General features: G+C 36.5%; 2 protein-coding genes and 5 non-coding genes across 9 annotated transcripts; 3 read left to right on the top strand and 4 right to left on the bottom strand.

Moving 5' to 3' along the window:
- Positions 1 to 5,732: 5,732 nt before the first annotated feature.
- Positions 5,733 to 12,416, top strand: tmem132a (transmembrane protein 132A). Of its 3 annotated transcripts, none has more exons than XM_046869611.1 (12): positions 5,733 to 6,050; positions 6,161 to 6,252; positions 6,841 to 7,055; positions 7,168 to 7,297; positions 8,038 to 8,527; positions 8,617 to 8,769; positions 8,980 to 9,175; positions 9,435 to 9,578; positions 9,723 to 9,925; positions 10,489 to 10,705; positions 10,836 to 11,027; positions 11,311 to 12,416. In XM_046869611.1, the coding sequence occupies exons 1-12, from the start codon at positions 6,046 to 6,048 to the stop codon at positions 12,073 to 12,075; spliced, it is 2,802 nt and encodes a 933-aa protein (XP_046725567.1). In that variant the 5' UTR covers positions 5,733 to 6,045; the 3' UTR covers positions 12,076 to 12,416. The 3 variants fall into 3 exon arrangements, with proteins under 3 accessions (XP_046725567.1, XP_046725559.1, XP_046725574.1); XM_046869603.1 differs by having other exon boundaries at positions 7,168 to 7,377; positions 8,028 to 8,527; XM_046869618.1 differs by lacking the exons at positions 5,733 to 6,050; positions 6,161 to 6,252; positions 6,841 to 7,055 and having other exon boundaries at positions 7,177 to 7,297; positions 8,028 to 8,527.
- A 335-nt stretch (positions 12,417 to 12,751) lies between these two features.
- trnae-cuc lies at positions 12,752 to 12,823 on the top strand. The gene has a single exon. It is a non-coding gene; the product is annotated as a tRNA-Glu (tRNA).
- A 181-nt stretch (positions 12,824 to 13,004) lies between these two features.
- On the top strand, positions 13,005 to 13,076 carry trnam-cau. Its single transcript has one exon. It is a non-coding gene; the product is annotated as a tRNA-Met (tRNA).
- A 488-nt stretch (positions 13,077 to 13,564) lies between these two features.
- Positions 13,565 to 13,637, bottom strand: trnak-cuu. The gene has a single exon. It is a non-coding gene; the product is annotated as a tRNA-Lys (tRNA).
- A 1,485-nt stretch (positions 13,638 to 15,122) lies between these two features.
- On the bottom strand, positions 15,123 to 23,261 carry si:ch211-89o9.6 (zinc finger protein 614). The gene is made up of 8 exons (XM_046869852.1): positions 22,482 to 23,261; positions 21,563 to 21,687; positions 21,245 to 21,344; positions 20,926 to 21,029; positions 18,670 to 18,778; positions 17,229 to 17,314; positions 16,979 to 17,075; positions 15,123 to 16,797 (listed from the first exon to the last, which is right to left on the bottom strand). The coding sequence occupies exons 1-8, from the start codon at positions 22,771 to 22,773 to the stop codon at positions 15,941 to 15,943; spliced, it is 1,770 nt and encodes a 589-aa protein (XP_046725808.1). The 5' UTR covers positions 22,774 to 23,261; the 3' UTR covers positions 15,123 to 15,940.
- On the bottom strand, positions 17,841 to 17,913 carry trnak-cuu. Its single transcript has one exon. It is a non-coding gene; the product is annotated as a tRNA-Lys (tRNA).
- trnak-cuu lies at positions 18,084 to 18,156 on the bottom strand. The gene has a single exon. It is a non-coding gene; the product is annotated as a tRNA-Lys (tRNA).
- Positions 23,262 to 23,980: the final 719 nt, after the last annotated feature.

Here is a 23,980-nt window from a genome sequence, read left to right as displayed (position 1 = left end):
GTGTACCGAATGCAATACTTTTTACATATGGATCATAGTTCAAATCTTTAAGCACATGTTTCTATTATTGCTATTGAAGTTGAAAACATACACAACATTGCCAGGGGTATAAAAAAGAAACGAGAGCTAGCGCAGTGTCACTGTGGCTACACTCTTCTCGGAATTAAGATTTGTTTTGCGCATGCATGTTTTGCGCTAACCCGGAAGTAGCTAACGGCTAATGCTAGCGCAACGGATTCTTTAGTGTTTTATATCTAGTTTCAAGAATTTCTCTTAAAAGGTAAAAATCCTGACAATTCCACATATCGAGGGGGTAAATAAATGATGTATTAAGGGAATAAAGACATTTGTTAAAGTATCCTGAAATAAGTATAACAGTAGATCCTATCTTTAGAAAATTTAATATTAAATGTAAAACACACACACACACACACACACACACACACACACACACAATAATCATCTTTATTACTAACAAACTACTATTAATATATTAAACTAATAAATAAAATGTTTCCATTTATTTAATTTTATTTAATCAATATAATTAAATGTCTATTGCATTAATTTTATTTATTCTATTTTATTTTTATAAAATATTATAAAATATTATTTTGTATATATTATTTAACCAAGCAGGCATTTTATTAAAAATTGTTTTAAAAATGTTAACTTTTTAAAAGTTGATGTTCACAAATGTTAATAGACTGCGTTAATAAAAAATGTTAATGTTTTGCATTTCTTTCCCCTAACTGTACTGAAATTGTACCAAACTATGACTTAGAAACCGAAGTATGTACCGAACTGTGAATTTTGTGTACCGTCACACCTCTATTATTATCTTTTACATATATCTTATTCACACTTACAGGCAGTTTACACTGTTGGTGCTGGAATTTTGGGATGAATAAATGTGAAGTATTATAATTACTATTCAGGTCAAGTCATTTCAACCATATATGGCTGGTGTAGTACATATTTAAAAGAATCAACATTTCTCGAATACCAAGGTGCTACACAATACCGTAAATAAAAAAGAATTGAACAACGGAAGAATCAGACTGCATGGCACACATTAACTGCTGCACTACATCACTGCTCGAACTTTGGGCCCTTAATCAATTTAGCCAATCACACTTTCTATTATTCATTAATGGATAATGGAGTAAACAAAGGGAAAAATGGTTTCACAATTATGTTATTTATATATATATATATATATATATATATATATATATATATATATATATATATATATATATAAAACATAATTGTATTATATTATATTATTTTTTTATTTATTGAAACAAACATTTTTCTTATCCAAAAAGCTTTGCGATGATCAGACACCTAGTAAAGACACAAGAATAAATCTATTATTGTGATCCTGCATTAAAGGCTGAACATCAATGCATATTTTTCAGAACCCCAATAAATATATGCACATCACTACACACATCACTTTTATTGACCAATTTTTATTAGCCACATATTACACATTTTTTTATTTTACAACAAATATACATGTGTACTTACATAAACATACATGTCAGTTACATGATTTGAAGAAAGCAGACTCATCATCCCCGAGCAGGACAGGCACTTCTCACAGCACAAGGGTTCGGCCCACAGTTGGCTGGGCTGACTTTAGGAATAAACATGAAATATGCTACAACCACTCATAATTAATTAGAAATACATTCAATGTTTATATAACATGAAATGCTTTCAAGTTATCTAAAATCAGACTAATACCCCACTAACCTCAAGTTGCAAGTTGTGGTGTAGGCATGGAAAAAGTGCAGTTTTTTTTATGACCACTATGTTTGGATAATGTTTGAGTTTACTTACATTTCCACATGCTCTTCTCTCATATCCCATGCAATATAAAAACAACTGAAAATATAAAAAAAAGGTTAACAAAGTCATTAAGAAAATTATATTTTATAATGAATAATATAATATTAATGTTATGCAAAATATGCCTAAACCAGCAAATAAAGGAAGGTCAGCTAGATAGTGATATTAAATAATAAAAAGATGTTGATGATAAAGGTAAAGATGGACTGTTGATGGATTTCACTGAATAGGAAACATCACTTTGTTTTTCCTCGAAACACAGGATTAACCGACGTATAAAACGATGTATTTACATCTTGCAAGTCAAGTTAAGTTGATTTCTCAATCATACCTTGACAAAATTAATAGTGATGTTGGCAAGGTTTGAAAAACATCACTAATGTAACGCCTTTTTGGAAAATTTGTAATGATGGCTGGCTTGTCCTTTATTATAGAAATGTACCATTAGGATTTAAACAAACATATTTCACAGTTAAAAAACATATTTTTCAAGTTTACCTACTGACCTTAAAATGGCGAACGACGAAAAGCTTAAATGAACTTCGCAGTTTCAGCAACAATCATTAAGGACCGCCTTTTGTAATTATCTACCAATCAGTGCATTAGTAGATTTGTTGCCAGGCAGAACTCCTTACTTAGCCAATCACATTGAAGGGAGACCAGAGTGAGTTATTTTAATGAATCAGGATTTTGAGTTCATAACACTTTAAATCTTTAGTTCAAGTATTTTGCAGATAAGTAAGTTAAACTAACATATTTTTGAGTTATAAGTAGAAAATACAAAATTTCAAGTAGTGTTTACTGAAGACTACCTGATTGTTAAAGTAATAAGAGCATTATGGTTTACAGCAGGGGTCACCAACATGGTGCCCACGGGCACCAGGTCGCCCGCAAGGACCACATGAGTCGCCCTAGACTTTTCTAAAAATAGCTTACCATAGCGCCACTTACCAGTGAGCTGCAACAAATTTATTTTGTTGCTATTCTTTTTTAAATCTGTCACGGATAGACCAAGAGTCAGAAACCGAAGTATGGTTAAACACCTTGTCTTTATTTAGTCTGAAAATATACAAGTAATGCGCATAGTCCAGGGATGATCGCCAATGTGAACCATTAAAGGCAAACCTATCTTGAGCGCTTCCTCCAAAGCGGAGCCAGGAGCATGGAAGTACGGGGAATACTAGTGATAGGAAGTTCGGTACATCTCTCATGGCAAAGAGTAGATCTGACGTTGAGTGAAATGGAATCGGGACGTTATAAAGGGGAAAGGTAATGGGAAACAGGTGTAGGTGATTAGAGCAGGGAGAGGCTGAGTGAAAGAAAATGCCTTGGAGGGAGACGTGGCTGGTGGTTCCCTGACAAAATCACACTTGCATTGATGTGAATTTAAAAATAACTATTAAAATGTAGATGACTAGATATAGATGAATATCATTAATTATTAATAATAACATATAATTAAAGGTAAATTGGGCAAATTTGTTATTTCAGAAATGTGTATCAAAACTGGTAGCCCTTCACATTAATCGGTACCCAAGAAGTAGCTCTCAGTTTCAAAAAGGTTGGTGACCCCTGGTTTACAGTGTACATTATCTTGTTTTCCAGCTTTAAATTATTAATCTGAATTTACATATTGCAATTATAATAGTTTTTATATGTATCTATAAATGCAGTTATTTTATTCTGAAAAAAAAAAAAATCTTTAAAGGTATATATAAGAAATAATTTGTTTCAGTTAGTGTAAGAGAGGGCGAGTGGGTGGTTGAATAAGTGCCATCTCTCTTCATCATCCTCAGGTCAGAAAAGCAGATTATCTGTGTAGTTTGAATGAGGTTGCAGCAGAGAACAATGAAATCTGACAACAGATTACACAAGGAGATTAGAAGAGCAAATAAATTCCTCCACATCCATCCATCTATCATTCAAATATGAGTTATGTGCGTGAAATATTTGTATCTTCTTATGCTTTCATTGTTTAGTTTAAATTTGATTTATTTATTTGCACGACGGAAGGTGGCATATACATCAAAAAGCTTTGTTGTGTAGTGTGTATGAGCAGCAGACATCTGTGTTTTTCAGTGTGTTGGTGTGTGTGTGGGAGAATCGCTGCCATTATCTGGCATCCTGAGTGTGTGGATGCTTTTGTGGTTTAATGCTATAGGTTTATGCTAAGCTCTTTGTCTTTAATCTTTTTCTATTCTATCACTGAGCTGAAGTGAATAAGATAAAATAATATTCAAACCTCCTCTTCAGTCACCTAAGGCCATTGTTCTTAAAGCTACAGTATATGAAGTAAGATGAAACTGAATTAGCATTTATATAGGATTATTCTTACATACGTAAAACAAAACATCAATATTACTACAAGTGTCATTAAAAAAATCTACTTATTCCTAAAAAACCATCATAAGTTTATTTATGTTTATATAGGCAAAATTCTGATTCTGAAAATGAATGTGCTTGTGTGTATTGTAAGTACATTGTTCATGAGATTTGACATCCATTAGATGTAGATTCATGTCAGTTGTCATAAAAGCCAATGAACAATGCACGTAGGCCTATGAACAATGCTCTTAAGAACAGTGTTACTGATGTAGCCAAATACTTCTCTAATCTACCCAAACTTGTAATTATGAGCTTTTCTAGGGAAGATTGAGTAAAAGAGATTGAGAAGTGTAATTAAATTTAAATTGTCTATTTCTGTTCATTTATAGTGATGGAAAATTAGTGTGCAGACACATTTGTTGTTGTTATCTTTATTTAAAATTCAATATTTACAAACCAATGCCATAAATCTGTACTTGTAAATGTGAAAAAGACATAAGTAAGTAGTAATAAATAAGCATTTGTTTTAAATAAATAAATATTTAGACACCACAAATGAATAACTTTAGTACCTTGTTGCACAGACATCATTGGTAGTTCTGCTTCGATTTTTTTATTCACTTCTGGAAACATGGTTCAGTTCTGCTCCAATTCCATCTGGATTACATAGGTCCCTCTGATAGGTTTGCAGCTTCATCAGATGATTGCTAAAGTGTTGTTTTTGATTCATCTGACTAAAGTATATTTGCCAAAAGAGTCCTGAGTTGTCTAAATGCGTTTAGCCATGCATCGCTGTGCTTTTGTTTCAGCAGAGGAGTTTTGCGTGGGTTGTAGGTAAAGAGCTGATTAGCGTGCAGTTCAATGCGTATGGTGTTCAGTTTGTTCTGTTGTTTCTACTGTTTTCAGGTGGTCCTGCAACTCTTTTTAGATTACTGCTGGTTTTGTCATCATTAGTCAGCATTGTTTTCCATGAACTTTACACATGAATATGATTGCAGTTACAATGTAGTACAATTGCAACAGGAACATATAAAACCTTTGTTATGGCTCTGTAGCTTTTTCCATTTGGGTTTCTTAATAATATTGAACCTGAGAACTTCGGGAGGCTCCTTTTACCATGAATGCCGTTTTTTGCTTAAAATCTTCCCAACTAAAAGAAACAGCCTTATAGAAAGACATCAGATGCAATTTGCCCTAGAACTGTGCTTATATTTAGAAATACAAATTTATATTCAGATCAAATATATATCTCAAAACTAAATGTGCAATAAAAATTAAAGTAAATATGCAGTGTACACTGGGAAAAACTGAATAACAAAATTAAACATTAACATGATGACAATATGCTTTTTTGTTTTACTAAATGTGTCATCACTTTGGAGGAGCCACCATTTCAAACAGACAAGAAAAAGATGAAAAAAGGGAGGGATGATAGTGAACAGAGACAAAGAGAGAGGGGATTATTTATCATTTTAAATAAATAAATCTGTATTGTCCTGGTAAGAGAGGGATTGAAGGGAGAGAGAGAGAGAGAGAGAGAGAGAGAGAGAGAGAGAGAGAGAGAACAAGCAAAGGAGAGGGAGAGAGAGGAATAGAATCATTAGAAGACAACAATACAATGGCTGGAGATTATTGAAAATTATAAAGACAAAAGCTTAAACAAAACAAATGGAGAGAACTGATTTCAATATAATTTTCTACAAATGCGGACATTTTGGAAGTACTGGCAATAACAAGTAGTACAACAAGTAAGAAATACTGGTAATAACAAGTAGTTGTACAATTCAGTATTATAGTACAAGAATTCGTCAAGAGGCCAAAACTCCATAGTCTGTTTTACATCTGGGCAATACCAAACAAATGAGGTAAGAAAATAAATTCATTCTTAATTTCCAAAATTCACAATTATATGACAATAATTGGCCACATTTGGTTAGTTGGTTAGGATTAGGATGATTTTTTTGTGTTGTTTTAGGGATGAAGTGATTGTTGTTCTCAGAATTTTTGCAGCGCTATGTGAATCTTTGACGATGAAACTAATAATCCTCTCCTGCTTTGTGATGCTCTGTAAGTTGAAAACATTTTATTTGCAAAACAGCAACATTTTCTTCCACTAATATTGTGCTTGTTGGCTTCTGTCTATGTACCATGTTTTTCATTCACATAGGTTTTAGACATTGAATTTACTATACTGTGTTTGAGACCCTTCTGTTTTCCATAATATTCCTCAAGGCAATTGATATATTACATGCATATGTATTTATTAGTATCTATCCTCCCCTATATTCTCTCAAAGACTCCTGAGAGACTTCCTAGCATTTGGTTCTTTAAAGCCATAATTAAGATTAATCTGAAATTATTAATATAATTTATACCAGTGGATTCCACAATCCAGAAATTCAAAGACTATTAGTACTCTAAACAAAATGTATCTATAAAACCATAATAATGTGTTATATATTATAAATCCATGGTTATGTAGCATGCGTGAACAGCATTTAGAAGATAAATCTGGTGGTGTTAGTAGCAAGATTGGACATTTTGCAGTGGAATAGAATATTCACAGAATATGAGTTTAATAAACCAGTTTTTTTTTTTTTTTTATCACATCACACATGTAAACTTCAACTTTTCTGTTTTCTCCACCTCCTCAAGCACACACCCAGCCTCCACCCTCTCTCTCGCTCCCAGTCAAAATCTCTGTCCTTCCCCCATGGCACTCTCTCAATGTGTCTCAAGGTGATCTGAGCCTCATTTTTACCAACTCCAGCCCTTTCTCCTATACGCAGTCCATGTTACTCATACCTCCTGTAGGAACTGACTCTAAACCAGTCCTCCATGCTACATTTGGTCCTTATTCTGTGACTCAGGTACATTTCCAAAACTCAACTATAACTATAACTATAACGTTTTAATCATTACTGGGTTTTAAGGAAGAAATAGTCCAACACGCGTTTTCTCTTGTTTTACTTTTTTCTCCAGCTTGTTTCTGACCCGTTAGCTTCATTCTCTGTACCTCTAGTCGCATACCTTCTTTCCAAAGAAACTGAACAAACATGGGATTCTGAGCGAGGGGAAGATTTTACCATTAGAGTGTTGTTCCACATGAAAGGTAACTCAAGCAGAAGAACATGTGTGACTCTTCATGCTTTCAAACAGACAGAGGAGCAGAAAGCATCATGTATTACCCAGGTATTGCTAAAGAGCAGAAGTTTTATAATAATTTTGCATGCTTACATATTTCTGTATAAGCAAATCAGTTTTGATTTTGATGCAGATAATAAATATCAACTTCATGTTCTTCAATTTCTCTTTAAACAAGAGTGCTGGCAGTTTACTATTTATCCCATGGAGATAAAAAATCCAAGCATGTTAAAAGCTCTTCCCTATCTGAGATTATATCATTAACATTGTAGCCTGTCTTCGATTTCCACAGCTAAATAATTTCCTCAAATTCGTGATTTGATAAACCATAATAGAGGCTCTGCTACACAAGCCACAATGTCACAGAATCACTGAACTATTGACAGTTTTATTAAAAACATCACTAAAAATGTGTAAAGTTCTCTGGCTGATTTTGCTGAGTCTGCACCAGCTCTGTGCAATATGACTGTTAATGACACCTGCTTTAAAACATTGCAGGATTTTACTGTTATAGAGAGCATTTACAAACATTTTAATTTTGGTTATGCAACCAATAAACATGCTGTTTTACTGCAACCCATCATGTTGCAACATCAACATACTTTGTCGGTGTTGTATATGTTTTGTGTATTGCATTCTTTCATACTTGTGCTGTTTTTCTTTCCAATATCTGTCGCCCGCACCATGCTCATCGGAAGCCTCCTCTAGGATTGTGTGCAGTCACCATGACTTTACCCAAAGACTGGTTTAAGCCTGATCAGACTGTTCAACCACACCAGAGCCAAAATTTCAGACGCCATCAATACAGGCGCCGATCACGTAACCGCATCCCGTCGGAGCAAAACTTCCCAGCATCTCTCAGGGCCAAACATGGAATCTCCAGTGATATGATCCAGCTCTACTACTCTTCCATTGGCAGCATGACCAACCATAAAATATCACCTTCTAGATGTGTGGCAGACAAGCAGTCACAGAGAAATCTGTACTTCATTGGATCTGTGGCTCTCCCAGATAAAGAAAATAAAAATAACAAACCAATACAAGGTTTTTCCTGCTCCAGTGAAGTTGAACAGGAGGAACTATGGTTGAATTCAAATGTACTTATTTACTATAACAAGGGGCCTGTGCAAGCTGGACAACCAGTTGGAGTTTCATTGAATCTAAGAGCAAATTTTAGTGGAGATTTCCTTATTGTGAAGTATGATTGACTACCTTTAGAATCACACATTTTAGCTCAATCACTGAAAATTCACAGTCAATGTTGCAACGATTTTCTTTTTTGCTCAGGCTTAAACTAAAGAAAGGGTTACTGTCACTACGAGTCCACCCAAACAAAAACTCTCACATGTGGGCTGTTAAAGTGGAGAAAACATCAAGCTCCAAACATAACACAATCTCCATAATCTCTCACAGAACTGGTGCTGTTGTGGAGAGAAGTGGGTAAGGTTAAACGATTTTTATAACATAGATAGAATAGATGTTTAATGATTTATGCTTGATCTTTCACTCAGTTATTCTCAGTTAACTAAATTTACTTAGTAAAAAAGATAGAAACAATTGTTTAAACAACCCATACTTATAGTCAAACAATTTGTTAAATCTAAAATTATTACATTTATTTATTCATTTCTTTCTCATCATCTTGCTCAGCACCTTGGTTCTGCAACTGGTGGCCTGTCTCTCAGTTGAGGGCATACAGAGCAGCTTTAGAGTTGCAATGACAGTTCCAGTAAACTGGTGGGTGGTGGACACAATGCATGATAAGCTGATTTCACCATATGGGGCAGTAACAACCTTCTTCTCCTTTACGGACAGAGAGATAGTAGGCATTGCTCCCATCACAGAGGTAAGTCACTTATGTAGTATAGACTATAGTTAAACGCATCTAACATCCTCACTGTGGGGGCATTCTCTCCTTATTCCTTCTCTGCCTAATAATTTAGCATTTGTCTTATATAAAACTGGGAAGCCAGAGGTTGTCTTTATTTAAGGGTCTGTTCATTTTGACATACTTGTAATTTTGGGCATCATACTTAAATCTGAGTTGATTTTTGTTTTTGAAAGGCTTTAAACTTTTGTGCTGTTTATTCTCCATACAATAACAGAGAAACACAATAATGAACACAGCCATCTTGTCTAGCCAACCGGTTTCTCTCCCGGTTATAGTACTGGCTGTTGGGCAGGATGGCAAAGTATTAGATATTACAGCAGCTGTAAACTGTCAATCAACTAATGAAGACATTGTCAAGGTAAAGTGATATTTCTGAAGAGCACATTACATTATAGCATATAAAAATTATCATCTGTGATACTTCATTTGCTGTAATGTGTATACACTTATCTGCTGTATGTGAAATATTGCATTTGTTACAATGAAGATCTCATATTTGCAGGTATCAAGTGATTGCTCTGCTGTGTATGTTGATGGAAGTGAATCTGGTGTGGGCAGTACATGTGTAGAGGTGGAGTATTCATTGGGTATCTTCACTAGCTCATTATGCCTGGCTGTATGGGCTCCAGTAGTTCCTCTCCATATCTCTCTCTCAGATACAGTCCTAAGCCCCATTGAAGGCTGGAGCTACTACACAGACAGCAGGTATGCATCAATCCCTTAAGTAATTACAATTAATATCGAACATTAGGACTTATATATTTTATAGAAATTGAGTTTGTTGTTTTGACTTGGGTTCTCATATTAATGAGAAAATATTTATGGTTTAATTTTCAAATTTGCTCTGTTGACTTGCTAATTTGACATTATATACATGTTTGTAGTAGCATGGTGACACAGTTTCTGGTTCACATCTAATCCCTGTATAAATTTCCTCTGGGATCTTAGGTTCCCTCCCTCTTTCCAAAAACATGCCCATATCCAGATTGCTTTGCACCCATTGCTCTCCAGATCCACCTTGACCCTGATCAGGATAGAGAGTTACTTAAGATGAAGGAATGAATAAATGAAAAAATTAATGACCAATGAATCTACATAGACAGTACTCTGTGAGACACTCAGTTCCACAGGAAACCTCCACTGAATCCAGACAAAATTATATAAGAAAGAGGAAAGAATATATTTTGAAAATATAATAAGCATAACTAAGATTGTCTTCCTCTGTCTTATTCCTTCTCTTGGTGTCCACCCTCCACTTTCTTTTTCAGATGCACTCCAGTTTATCAAAGGGCTACCATACAGGTCTTTGCACAATTTAGGGCACATTCAGCCCAGGGACTTACCTACATGCTTGGATCACCCGATTGGTTTGTAGATGTAACAGACCTGGTTCGTGATTCCCTGAGGATAGAGAACTCTTGCGTCGCAGCCCTTCATGAACAAAATTATGTCATCGGTTTAGAGCCTGGAGTTACTTCACTAAATGTTGGTATCTAAAAGTACAGGTGCTATACAACATTCTAAATTCATTACACTAATGTACTTTTGAAACCTAAGGTGTCATACAAAATCCATTTTTTACATTATTGCGAAGAACTTTCTTATTTGTTCTCAGCTGATATCTAATCAGTGGGATGGAGTTCTTGGCACGGTTGATGTCACTGTAACCTCTGAGCCTGTGGCTCCGGGTGATCTTTCTGTACATTTAGTGGGTGGTCTTGGCCTCTTGGTCGCCTCAAGCTCTTCAAATCCTTCAGTCATCACAGCAACTGTGATGTCTCATAACACACTTTATAACTATGGACAAGTAAGTGCTCATAATCTCAGCTGTTAAACTTGCATTAGCAGTTACAGTCATTAGCAGAAGTTACAAATAATGTTTCAAATACTGTAATGTGTAAAGTTTACAAGTCTGAACTTTTAATGTAATTATTATTTTTAAAGTATTAAATGAGATAAAAAAAAAATTTAGAAGAGTATAGAGTAGAATCACCATGCACCACTACAACTACATTCTCAAAAAAATGATATATTTCTCTCTTTTCTCTCTACAACTGTAATTTTGCCCACTAATTTCCATTCTTTCTCAGGAAGCTTCATTCAGTGTTTGGCTACAGTTTGGCGATGACACTGCCATTCTGCTCACTGCTTTTAGTGAATTCCCATTCTCTCTACATTTATCCTCGTTGGCTGAGTCTGTGGTTGCTATAACACCTGCCCCATTGCAGCGTGTCCTTGCACAAGGAGATGGTGGAGGGCCACTTGTGAAAGCAGAGCTTCTGGTCTCCACTTGTGAGCTTGTGTCTACCCACATCAAGACGGATGAGATCAAAGAGAGAAGTGGAACTCGGAGACTGGCTAAAGGATCAGGTTGGATAAGGGTTAACCTAGATGCAGAACTCTGGCCTCTAGAAAGTGAAGATGTTAACTTTGAGATGACCAGTGCATTAGACACATTTGCAAAGTTAAACACAAATGTGTATCACAACTCCGACCAGAAACAAGCAACCTTGAAGTCCACAAACTACGCTGATAAAACAAGCAATGACATGAATGCATGGGATGACTTGGAAAATGCAGTACTGACACCCAACCACAAAGACGATGCAGTAAATATTTCACCTGACATAGAAAATCGAGGGAGAAATACAAATCGACATTTTGTACTCGGCGTTGGGGCTGTCTTCATTTTGCTTTGTCTCTCCTTTATTTTGTTCTTCGTCAAGTTTATGCCATGTGTGGTGAGAGAACCTGGGAAAAGACAAAGTAAAGAAATGAGGAAACACATGGACAGAGACAAATTCACCCAGGAAGAAGATAATGATAAGAAATCAGAATATTCTGGAACATGGTAGGGAAAGACATGACAGTGAAGCAGCAGTGATTTTGTAAATACCTTCTTTCTGCTCTGAGAAACTTTGTTTCAGATGAGAAAAAATTTCAGCTGTGAATTAAAATATTATATAGTAAAATAATCTCTTGTCAGCAGTTTAACATAAATACCAAACAATCTATTAACTTTTCACCATTTTATAAAAAACCAAAAGTATTTTATTGTTTTGTGGGCTAATTTCAATATATATTTGACATTTTCGTGTATAATAATTACAAAAGAAAATTAGTTGCTTAGTAAACATATTTCCCGGAACTAATTAAAAATGATTGTATTATCTTGCAGACATTAATAAATTGGCCGTTTGTCATTTTTAGCGCTTTAAAGCGTTATTTTTTGTCAGTTTGTTTACACTCTGTAGGACTAAATGTAGCACATTTGGCTAAACACAGACACATTTGACACCATATAAAATATATTCCGTGAAGTTTGGAGACAGCCTTCTTTCTCTGCATTCGATAATTCCTAGCTAGCTTGTATTTATTTTTTGTATTGTAAAAGGAGTATATAATATTTACATTTATATTTTTGCAAAAAGGCTTTCAGGTAAAACAGTGAATTGTTCTAATGTGTATTTAAATAACTTTTTACTACTTAGATTAGTTTTAAGATTAAAACTTCTGGCTTCGCTTTAAGTCTCCCTGGTGGTCTAGTGGTTAGGATTCGGCGCTCTCACCGCCGCGGCCCGGGTTCGATTCCCGGTCAGGGAACGAGTATTTTGATTTTTTTTTTTTATTTATTGCGTTAATCGACAAAAAAGAACACACACACTGTTACTGATGCTTGCGTTTCAATAAGAATTTATATAAACCAAACGTTTAACTTTAAATGTTACTTTCAGACCCGACATCGTAGAGACATAAGACATCTACATCAACCAAAGCTGCCGACAGCAGAGTGGCGCAGCGGAAGCGTGCTGGGCCCATAACCCAGAGGTCGATGGATCGAAACCATCCTCTGCTAAGACTTTTCATTTTTTAAAATTGAATGGAATTATTCTCTTTTCTCTTTCGGTGCAGTGTGTAGAACGTCATTATTAAACCTAGATAATGCAATTAAACAATATTTTTTATTGTGACACTCTAAATTGATGAAAGCGCATTGATATATATATATATATATATATATATATATATATATATATATAGTATATATTTATTTATATATACAGCACAGTCCCCAAATGAACGCATGAAATAGTTAATCCAACCAAATTCCTCATATCAATCTCCGGGGTTTCTGACCCTGGTTCTCCCGCAACCTCTAACATTTGTGCTTGTCCAGTTCTGCTAGACCCAACTACACTTGAACTCAGGAATGGCTGTTCCTTAGCTGGTTCGTTATTAAAAAGATATGAACGAACATTACTTTCAACGTGTTTAAAGCATTTGCATGAACTAGCTTTAGCTGGAGCGCCTACTTTAACATGTGAAGGTCTAAAAACATTACTGCGCCCAACGTGGGGCTCGAACCCACGACCCTGAGATTAAGAGTCTCATGCTCTACCGACTGAGCTAGCCGGGCTGTGAATCCTCGCGCTTGTCTCGAGGAATTTCACATTAACGTGAATTACTAAGTGACGTATAGAAAAAAGTGCAGGCAGGGTGGATGGGTGGAGAAGAGTGACAGGAGTGATTTGTGATAGAAGAGTATCTGCAAGAATGAAAAGAAAAGTTTATAGGACTGTGTTGAGACCTGCGATGTTGTATGGTTTAGAGACAGTGGCATTGAGTAAAAGACAGGAGGTGGCGCTGGAGGTAGCAGAGCTGAAGATGTTTAGGTTTTCGTTGGGAGTGACGACGATGTACAGGATTAGAAATGAGTTTATTAGAGGGACAGGACGTTTTGAAGACAAAATGAGAGACGCGCGATTGAGATGGTTTGGACATGTGCAGAGGAGGGACATGGAGTATATCGGTAGGAGAATGCTGAGGATAGAGCCACCAGGAAGGAGGAAAAGAGGAAGATCAAGAAGAAGGTTCATGGATTTGGTGAAGGAAGACATGCAGGTAGTTGGTTTGAAAGAGACAGATGTAGAGGACAGGGGGGTATGGAGACGGATGATCCGCTGTGGCGACCCCTAACGGGAGCAGCCGAAATAAGAAGTTACGAAGGGCTTACACACGAGACTCCTTCCAGAATACACTGTGACCAAAAGATTGTAAATATCTGAACATCACACCCCGATGTGGTTCTCCCAAACTGTTCCCAAAAACACACTGAAGTGAAGTTCATGCACCTCAACAGTATCAGCAAATTCATGTGACCAAGTTAATGAGAATATATTTGTGTAGAACTGAACCACAAACAGATTCTGACGTAAAAAAAAAGAATATAGATATATGAGAAAAATGATGATGTGGTAAAATACAGAGCACACACCCATACACACATTTTTTATGGTTTAAGGTTTTACCTCAATAATTTATTAGCGTATTTTATTTGAAGAATTATTTTGATTGTCACATACTCTGAAGCTTCACATCCTCAAGTTGTATTGTCACTGCCCAAACCTTGAGATCCAAATAATATCTATATATTAAATAAGATCCATATATTAAATAATAAATAAATAAATATATTATAATAAATAAATATTGTATATTCAATCGATTTTTAATGAAATTACATTTATTTTTCTTTCCTTGAAAATTCCAGTGCACCAGTGCAAAACTCAGTGCACCCTGTTATCATGTTTTATTTAAAACATTAACAGCGAAAAAATATATTATAATTTATTTATTTAAAATACCTTATAAATCAAGTCATATTATTGTATGCTTTTACTTTAATTTGACATGGCGAAGCCTGTCTGATTGATACTAATTCTACATAATTCGAAAATATTTTTATGGGCCATAATAAAGATTGATGAAAACTGATAAATCTTAAGACAATGTTCTTATAGTTGTGAGGTCCTAAGTGCACCGTACATCGATGAGAACTTCTCCAGCATGACAATCCTCCTGTGCAGAAAGCAAGCTTGATGAAGACATGGTTCGTGACGAATGGAGTAGAAGTTTAATTTATTTTTAAATTCAATTCTGTTTAACAAATGCCTCGAACATTTAATGTGATCTTATGCATTTCATTATTTTACAATGAGCCAGCATACACTGAAGTTCATGGTACATTGCTATCATTGTTTTCTCAATTCATCAGATGAACAAGTTCCTGTGTTGAATTAAAATTAAGCACTTTTCTTCCATTCCTGGTTCGAACATATTGCTTTGTTTTTGTCCGCAGAAACATTCACGAGGTAGAATGGCGTTTGCAAAAGTTTTGAAATCTTAAAACAAATCAAGTGTACAGTTAACGATTAAGGCACTAAACCAATATAAAGGAAAGCACCATGTGTCTCTTACAACTTTAAACTCTTTACACCCTCACTCATCCACACTAGAGGTAGGCAAAAGGGCAAAAATGTCACGATACCTGCATTACACACTATCATTTTGTCAAGGCTCTGCTAACAAATAAGGCCAACACAAAATACTATATTTTTACAGATTTTTCTCTGAAGCATTTTATGACAGAAAAAGATGTGGGATAATACAACTGTCAAGAGTAACACAGGATTATAAAAGCATTGACATAAGAATTAAAACAAAATGTGTCTCAAATGTTATTAAATCAGGTTATCAGTACAACTTTGCCATATTGCCCAGCCCTAATCCATTCTGCAGTTATAATCACCGTCCTTAAATACTTAGTCACTGTCTAATACTTGATCTATCTGATTCCACTATTCCAACAATTGTTTTTTTTTTTTACCAAGAGTGTGTGAATATCAGTTCGTACTCAGTGCGATTGATTGTATTGGATCCTTATACTGCCCCGCAGGAAGCTGACTGCTGATGTGTCCTGAGATTGCAGATCCAGGCAAAACGTTTCCCACAGCGATTACACACAAATGGTTTCTCTCCAGTATGAACTCTTTGATGCTTCTTCAGGTTTCCTGCTTCTGTAAAGAGCTTCCCACAGGTTTCACATTTGAAAGGCTTCTCTCCAGTGTGGATGCGTTGATGAGCCTCCAAGTTAGACTGCCCAGTAAAAGCCTTTCCACAGTACCTGCAGATATAACTTTTCCTCTTGCCTTTCTCCATGCGCCTCGAAAGCTGTAGCCCAGCGAGGGAAACCCCAGGATGTTGCAGGTTCGGAATAGCCTGAGAGAGATTTGCTTGGTTTGTTGCATCTAAACGAGTCCTGTTGAAGTGACTGAACTGCTGATTATGAGCTTGGCTTGAAGCAGTGACCGTGCTCCAATCTGCCTCAACATTATGAAGTCCTCTACCATCCTGAAGCCTGTTTGATGCAGCCCCTTTTTGTCTACCGCTAACAGACACGGGTCCTGGTTGCACCAGAACACAGTCCTGGTCTTGCTCTACTTCCACTATATAAGAACAAGATGGCTGAGTGTCAGAGGGGCTATTTGCAGCCCATCGTGGGAAAGAACTTTCCAGATCTTTTGTTCTCTCGTACAGTGTACTATTTGTCCCTAGCACATCGACAGACACTACTGTTTTTCTCTGAACATTCTGGTTTGAATGTGGGATATTGCTGCTGTCATCTGACCCTTGGAGAAGAGACTGGGAACTGGGAATATCCCACACTTTGACGTCTCTCTGAGGAAGAACTGGATCATGTGAACACAGAGTACCAACAGTCTGCGAGTCTACCGCATCTGGATTACAGGAGAAATACATCAGCAATATTGCTAATCTTAAACATTTTCTGTAAAACAATATGTCCTTTGTAGCCCCTTGAAACAAGAAATGAAGAAATAAGTACTAAAGGTTTTAATGTCAGTACAAAAATACTACATGAACATTTGTTTTCTATTATTATACAGATATCTTACTCACTTTGTACAGTCAGCTGCATGTCTGTTGACTGACTTGAAGTTCCCTGTTGTTCTTCTTGAAGTCTACTTTCACCCTTCACAATGGATGACTCGTGAGACTGAAAACAAAAAAATTATCTTTCTTTCTCTTAGCCAATAGCGCAATTAGCATTATGTCTCTTCTGTACGTGTGAAGAAGAGTACAGAACTCTGATACTAGAGCAAGACCGACAGCTATATTGTGATTTTATCACTGTATTATCCACACTGACCGCCTGTACATGGAGAGCTAATGTGATCTGCGCAGGTGAGGAAGAGGCTCCGTTTCCACATATGTCCGTGCTGGACTCCACAAATCCTGATCAGCAGACAAAACGTACATTATTTTACGTTACAACAGAGTAAAAAGGATTTATTTAATATTTAATTTATAGACATTGAGTGTAGATATAGACATTGGCAGTAAGTGTGCAAGGCCTACATTTATCATAACAAGTAACAAAATGAGTTAACAAAAATAATGGTGAAAACCCCAAAAATATATCAGGTGATTATATAATAATGATTCTATAATTTCCCCATTTTAGCATGTTCATACTAACAATTATATTAGGTAATAATATATTCTTAAAGAAGCAACACTAATAAAATTTATTTTTTGAGTGCTAGTTTGTAAATAAGAAGATAGCTTATAGCTTTAAATAACCGTTACATAAATATTTACCCAAAGATCAATAATCACTGGTAAATAGATGGCAAACATTGTAGTGTGTGCTTCTGACCCCTTAGATGGTCCATTGTTAAAAAATATGAATGAAAGTTACTTTCAACATGAAGCACTTTTAGCACCTACTTTGACATCTGAAGGTCTAAAAATATTACTGCGCCCAACGTGGGGCTCGAACCCACGACCCTGAGATTAAGAGTCTCATGCTCTACCGACTGAGCTAGCCGGGCTGTGAGTTGGTGTAGTGTGAAACATTGTAGTGTGTGCTTCTGACCCTTCAGCTGGTTCATTGTTTAAAAAATATGAACGAAAGTTACTTTCAACATGTTTGAAGCATTTGCCTAAACTAGCTTTAGCTGGAGCGCCTACTTTGACATCTGAAGGTCTAAAAATACTACTGCGCCCAACGTGGGGCTCGAACCCACGACCCTGAGATTAAGAGTCTCATGCTCTACCGACTGAGCTAGCCGGGCTGTGAGTTGGTGTAGTGTGAAACAGTGTGTGTGTGTGTGTGTGTGTGTGTGAAAAGTTTGTGTGTGTGTGTGTGTGTGTGTGTGTGTGTATGTGTTAGGTGGAGTGGGGTATTGTTTATAATTAGAACATGTTATCTAGAATCTGAAAGAGACTCATGCGAAACTTTGCCAAAGGATCTGACTCACTACTATCAGTCCAATGAGTATACGGGCTAGTAGTATTTATAAATACACTTCTAAAACCTTTAAACCACCCAAAAGCATTAGTAATACCCATGCTTTTTTTTTTTTTTTTTTTTTAACTTATGTACAGCTTCACCTAACAGCCCAAACAATCCTGTCTACCTTGATATCAGTACCTCACAGAAGGCCTTTGGGTCAAACTACACAATAGGTTTTCACTTTTATTCATTCCTGAACTAAATCACACACATGCCCAGGACTAATCCTTAAGTGATTGAGTCTGGCCCATTTACCATATTTCATCGTTTCTCCTCACTCGCCTTGACTCACCGTCTTGCAGGGTCATGCCCCCATGTGACTGGCTTTCTTGATCCTCCAGCTCTGAATGCTCTTCTTTGATGAACAGCACATCTGGCTCTTCATCATCTGTCTTTTGGCACTACAGTGCAGACATACACACAAACACACACACAAAGACTGAGCATTACCACAGAAGCCTGATGTTACATGCACAATCAATGCAACAGCCTATTAACTAGGTGTCTGTGTGTGTTAACATTTGCCTAGTGCCATGGTGTAATGCATTTGGAAAAATTTCGGCTTCCAGAGATACATTATAATAGAATTTTGTTGCATGTTCCAAATGTAATTACTGTGTAGGAAAAACCCTCGACATGCTAGTTAATATTAGGTTCATACATCAGATTAGTGTGCCAATTCACATTTTGGAAACAAGTGAAAAGAAACGCACACTACAATAACCACATGCATGTGTAATTCACCAGTATGTATTTTATAGCACACATCTAGTATTTACACCGAGTCAGGTTTAGACTAGCAGTCTACTGCGGGCTAATTAAGGGTTACAGAGTGGGAGGTTAATATTTTATGGCTTTGTTGTGTGGACAGGTATGCAGTTTAATGTGCAATCCACTTATTTTTGCTTAACACTCATCTTTCTATTCACACGTGCAGTTATTGTTTCTGTATAATGCATATGGCTGCAGAAGTGTACCTAAGAGATCCAGATTGAAACACACAATAATACCCATGCTCAGAAATTTCTACAAAGGGGCATTTTATTGAATAAAAGCCAGTGTTTACTGATCATTTTTTGCTAGTAACAAAATAGTTATAATTTAATGTTACAAATACTTTTTTCGGTAAAGTTTTTCTACAGATCAGATTTTCATAATTATATAAAGCACCACAAACGCCAGTGTAGATTCCTTCTTCCCGCTTCTCCTACTGGATAATCTTGAGTTTCTGCTGAATCTAATTGGGTAATATTTCTAATCTCATCATACAGGTAGCAATTTGGGGATAAAATATTTCTACAAAGTCAACTAAACTAAAAGTCTCCAAGGAGCAAACAAATGCATCAATTATTTTATCAGATTTATTTTTACGTTGATTTTGGAGTCACACAATTGCATAAAGCTGCCATTAAACCCACATCCTTCTGGGTATGACAGTTACTATAAATCCACATTCTGGTTACTTAGTTGAACTAAATAAATTCTTTTAAATTCTAAAAACAAAACAAAAGGAACAAAAAAAAAAATAAACAAAACAATTAAAAATAAACTATGAATACCACTAAATCAAGCAGTACAGACTGTAAAATAGTTGGTGGACCAAATTCAGAGCTGAAGATTCCCATTAGTATTCCAGATGTCTGTGAAAATATTTTATGAAAAACCCACAGTTGCATGCAGCGTGATCCATCTACATGTCCATAAGTCATTTTGGTCAGTTGTTCATTGGCCCAAGGGAGAGTAGTTCCTCTGCTGTGAGCATATCAGGGTGGTATTTTTGCTGATGGGTTTTAAGGTTTCGTATCCAGGCGAATGCCTTCCCGCACTGGGTGCAGCTGTAGGGCCGTTCCCCTGTATGGACTTTCTGGTGCTTTTTCAGGTTTCCGGCTTCAGCAAAAAGCTTCCCACAGGTATTACAGCGGAATGGCTTCTCACCTGTGTGGATTCTTTGATGGATTTCCACTTTCTTGGGCCGGTTGAAAGCTTTTCCACAATATTTACAAGTAAAAAGTTTCTCATTGTGAGCTCGCTCTTGTCTTGCCTGTACAATTCTTGGCTGGTATAGACTAATGCCTTTTGCATGCTGCCAACTGTTCATTTCTGGTATAACTGAAGATGAAGTTGAAGCCATCACTGGAAAGTCACTGGTCAACCGTGATAGGCTGGATGAGGGCATGCTAAAATTATTAAGGTGCGCCATTCTTGCAGTGGGGTACTTTTGCAAAGTCTGGTGTATTGTCGATTTCTTATTGCTGTCCCAAACCGTGACATCATCCCCTTCCTCTGCAGACTCAACTTCTATGATCTCTGGTTTCTGCTGGAGATGCTCAGGTTGGCTCTCAGTTTTACTGTCACTCATCATGTAAGAACAAGATGGCTGATGTGGGTCCGCATCGTCACACCCTTGCATAAATAGCTCCCCCAAAGGAGCGCAATCCCCACTTACACCAAACTCTGCCTGCCCCTTTCCTCCCAAGGGCTCCTGGGATAACCCCTCAGCGTTCTCAAACTGTGGCTCAGATTTAAGCACTTTGTCAGATCCACTGACCTCCAAAGCCTCGTGTCGTGTCCTGGAGTTCTGACCATCCACTTTATCCACTTGAGCACCACCATAATCTGCATCCACACCCTCACACACAGGTTCTGCCACTCCTACAAAAAATGAAAGGACAAAATTGATTATGCATGTTTCTGTGCAATGGATTTTAATATTATGCAATGTTTTTTTACACGTTCTTTATGGCTTTTATTGGCTTTGTTCCTTCTGCAACACTGCACCTTTTTTTGACAGAATACTCGGACTTTAAATTGTAAATACATATTATTTATATTTATTAATAAAATAACATTTTAATGTATATACTCACCATCTTCTCTAATAAATAGTTGCTGCTGTGTGTGGCCATCATCAGATGTTTCAGCCTTTACAAGTAGAGCATTTGATCTGGTCTGGCTGGAGTCTTCATGCTTTTGAGAGAAAGCACACCAGAAGATGTATCATAACAAAGTATCATAAAGAGATACGTTTTATGTATGTAATCTGTTATCATCATCCGCTGATGATGAATTAAATCATATGAAGGTGTATGTTAATAATCCTAATTTTTTTTTGCTGTAGCAACTCGGTTCACGACTAAGTAATCAGTTTGTCAGCTCGTTATGTAGGTCACAATACTCTCGCTTACCCCATTCTCATCATGTTTGATGACTGGATGCCCAATCGACACATCTGCATTAGAAGATTCCCCATCTCTCCAAACATCTTCATTTAACTGCCTCCCATAGAGTTCATCTTGATTTGGAAAAATGTCTTGGAACAAAAAAAGCAAAACGCAACAGGATGTAATGAACAGTCAAATCTAATGTGCGATTACATGGAAGAACACACATGCAAATCGTTTTTACAGATTTGCAAATTCGTATAGCATAGCGCTGCTGAATTCTCAAATCTGATTCACTAGAAAGTGTTGAGGACTTTTTTTATTAATATTAATAACGGGTCCACTTTATCAAATCACAGGTTTATATGAATGTATTACAGTTTCTGTAGCAACGACGTGAATGGCAAACGATATACGTAAAACAAGGCAAATACAAACAAATCCTTATAAACATGACTAAAGTGAAGCTGGTAATGAAACGTTTATTTAACATTTACAAAACACGTTTCAGGAGGAAGCATTTGGTGTCCAAGTATTTAAAGTTTTAAGGACAGGGGACATTTGATGAGCTGTGTTTTTAAGACATACAGAGAATATAATGATACTATTAATAATAATAATAATAATAATAATAATAATAAAAAAAAGGGATTGAAAGAGAATATAATCTCAAAAAAACATTAGATCGGTGAGAGATTTACTGTTTATTGCAATTATAAAGATAGAAAACATTTACGTTCGACAGCTTTAAGAACAACTATAAACAAACAAAAACAAATCACTCAAATCTAATAATAAAAAATAAAAACAGAATCACGGTAAAGAATTGTGGTGGCAGAAGAGGAATAAAACACATTATTTTCCTATAACAGGACTCCCCGACTTGTGTTATATTTTAGGAGGAGATATCGGTAAGAAACCGTGGAAATATCGCGGTACGTACCAGCGACAGGAGCTCGGTATTTGTCGGAGAGATTTGCGCTCACTTGGACTCGACTGGAGCGATTTCCCGAGCTTTCGCGGATTCTCCTTTCGGCGTAACCGCGGGCCATCCGCAGCTCCATCAGATGAAGTTTCCTCTTCAACGCCTTGTTTTCACGCTGGCACTGAGACATCTGCAGATTGATCACCGCGTAATCATCGTCCACCAGTTTACAGATTTCTGCCACGGCTGCGTTTGCCAGAACCTCCATGATGGAGGCTAGCTGAGTCTGAAAGGCCAGGCGATTCGACATAATGAAAGACACCGGAAACGACACACAGCCGCCGTTTCTTTCACCTACGCTAGAAATCTAACCCGTGTCGCTTTAATACTCCGTTTTCCGGTATAGAAAATCGCACAGGGGATTTGGTGGTCAAACAATGTAACCGTATTGTTGCAACACCGTCGTCTTGTTGCCGTTCCGTGGTGACGTCACGACTCCTTTCCGGTTGCCCTGTAGTAGTGACGTCGAGGTCCCTCGTGATGTCTGTCACACTACAGGAAAAGATCTCACCAAAAAGCGGATATGAACTCCATGGTAGTTGATCATACACCTTATGAATCATTATATGAACTCATTCATGTTTAGTACGCGCTTACTCCTGGTTAAGGGAGATCCAAAGTCTAATCCAGGAGCACTTGGTGCTCAGAGTTCCTCAGAGTTTCTGGAAAGTTACAGTGATGTCCATCATGGGCAATAAAACCATGTGTGTGGCAGACAATAAAATAATGATTTACCCCTGAATTTAAATCCCAGACGTTATTTTTGGAACATTTGGAACACCCAGACATGTGTCTGGACCAAAAATTTTAATTATTATCATGGATTTATCTTTGCATTCACAAAAACACCGACTTTACTTTGTCTAGTTTTCCCCCCCAAACTGTTCACTGTCGCACGAGGTTTCAGGAGTTAATGTAAATAATTCCTGCTATTTTTTCATTGACCAGAGATTTGTTGCTAAGACCATTAAACATGTCATATTTGCATTTTTTCTTATCACTTGGCTATCAAGAACTCTCAAGAGCAATATTTTAGACATTGATACGGATAACAAGACCAGTATTTCTAAAAGCAATCATTATTAATATTAAACTGATTATAATAGACTAGACTTACCTTTTCTTATATTTATTTAATATATATGAATTAAACAAACATTGAACACAATATTATCTATCACACAAAACATATGTAAAATGTATGTACATTATGTTTCTACATTGCATTGGTTTTGCAGAATCTTGACACTTATCACCTATGATCCCGGTCCTTCCTGACTGATCAGCCTACCAGCTTTTGAAAAACATTCTCTCAGATGTTATAGGTGATGTAGTGATCCCAAGATATAAGACTGAGTGACAGAATGCTGACTTGTTATTCAGGTTAATCAAAAATGAGAAGAAAAAAAATCCTAGGTAGGGTCAATAATTTTAAGACTTTTATTTGTCACATTGAA

Source organism: Silurus meridionalis, chromosome 2 (assembly GCF_014805685.1).
Source record: "Silurus meridionalis isolate SWU-2019-XX chromosome 2, ASM1480568v1, whole genome shotgun sequence".
Classification (NCBI taxonomy): domain Eukaryota; kingdom Metazoa; phylum Chordata; class Actinopteri; order Siluriformes; family Siluridae; genus Silurus; species Silurus meridionalis.
This window is presented reverse-complemented; position numbering and strand designations above follow the sequence as displayed.

Bases quoted from the DNA above. Each gene is read 5' to 3' on its own strand.
- tmem132a (XM_046869603.1), top strand. The intron at 6,253-6,840 runs GTAAGTTGAAAA...CACCTCCTCAAG, and splicing joins CTCCTGCTTTGTGATGCTCT to CACACACCCAGCCTCCACCC. The intron at 8,770-8,979 runs GTAAGGTTAAAC...CATCTTGCTCAG, and splicing joins GCTGTTGTGGAGAGAAGTGG to CACCTTGGTTCTGCAACTGG.
- si:ch211-89o9.6 (XM_046869852.1), bottom strand. From the start codon at position 22,773: ATGTCGAATCGCCTGGCCTTTCAGACTCAGCTAGCCTCCATCATGGAG. The intron at 18,779-20,925 runs GTCAGTGGATCT...TCTGCACTGTAG, and splicing joins CACGACACGAGGCTTTGGAG to TGCCAAAAGACAGATGATGA. The intron at 16,798-16,978 runs GTGAGTAAGATA...CCTGTAATCCAG, and splicing joins CATGCAGCTGACTGTACAAA to ATGCGGTAGACTCGCAGACT.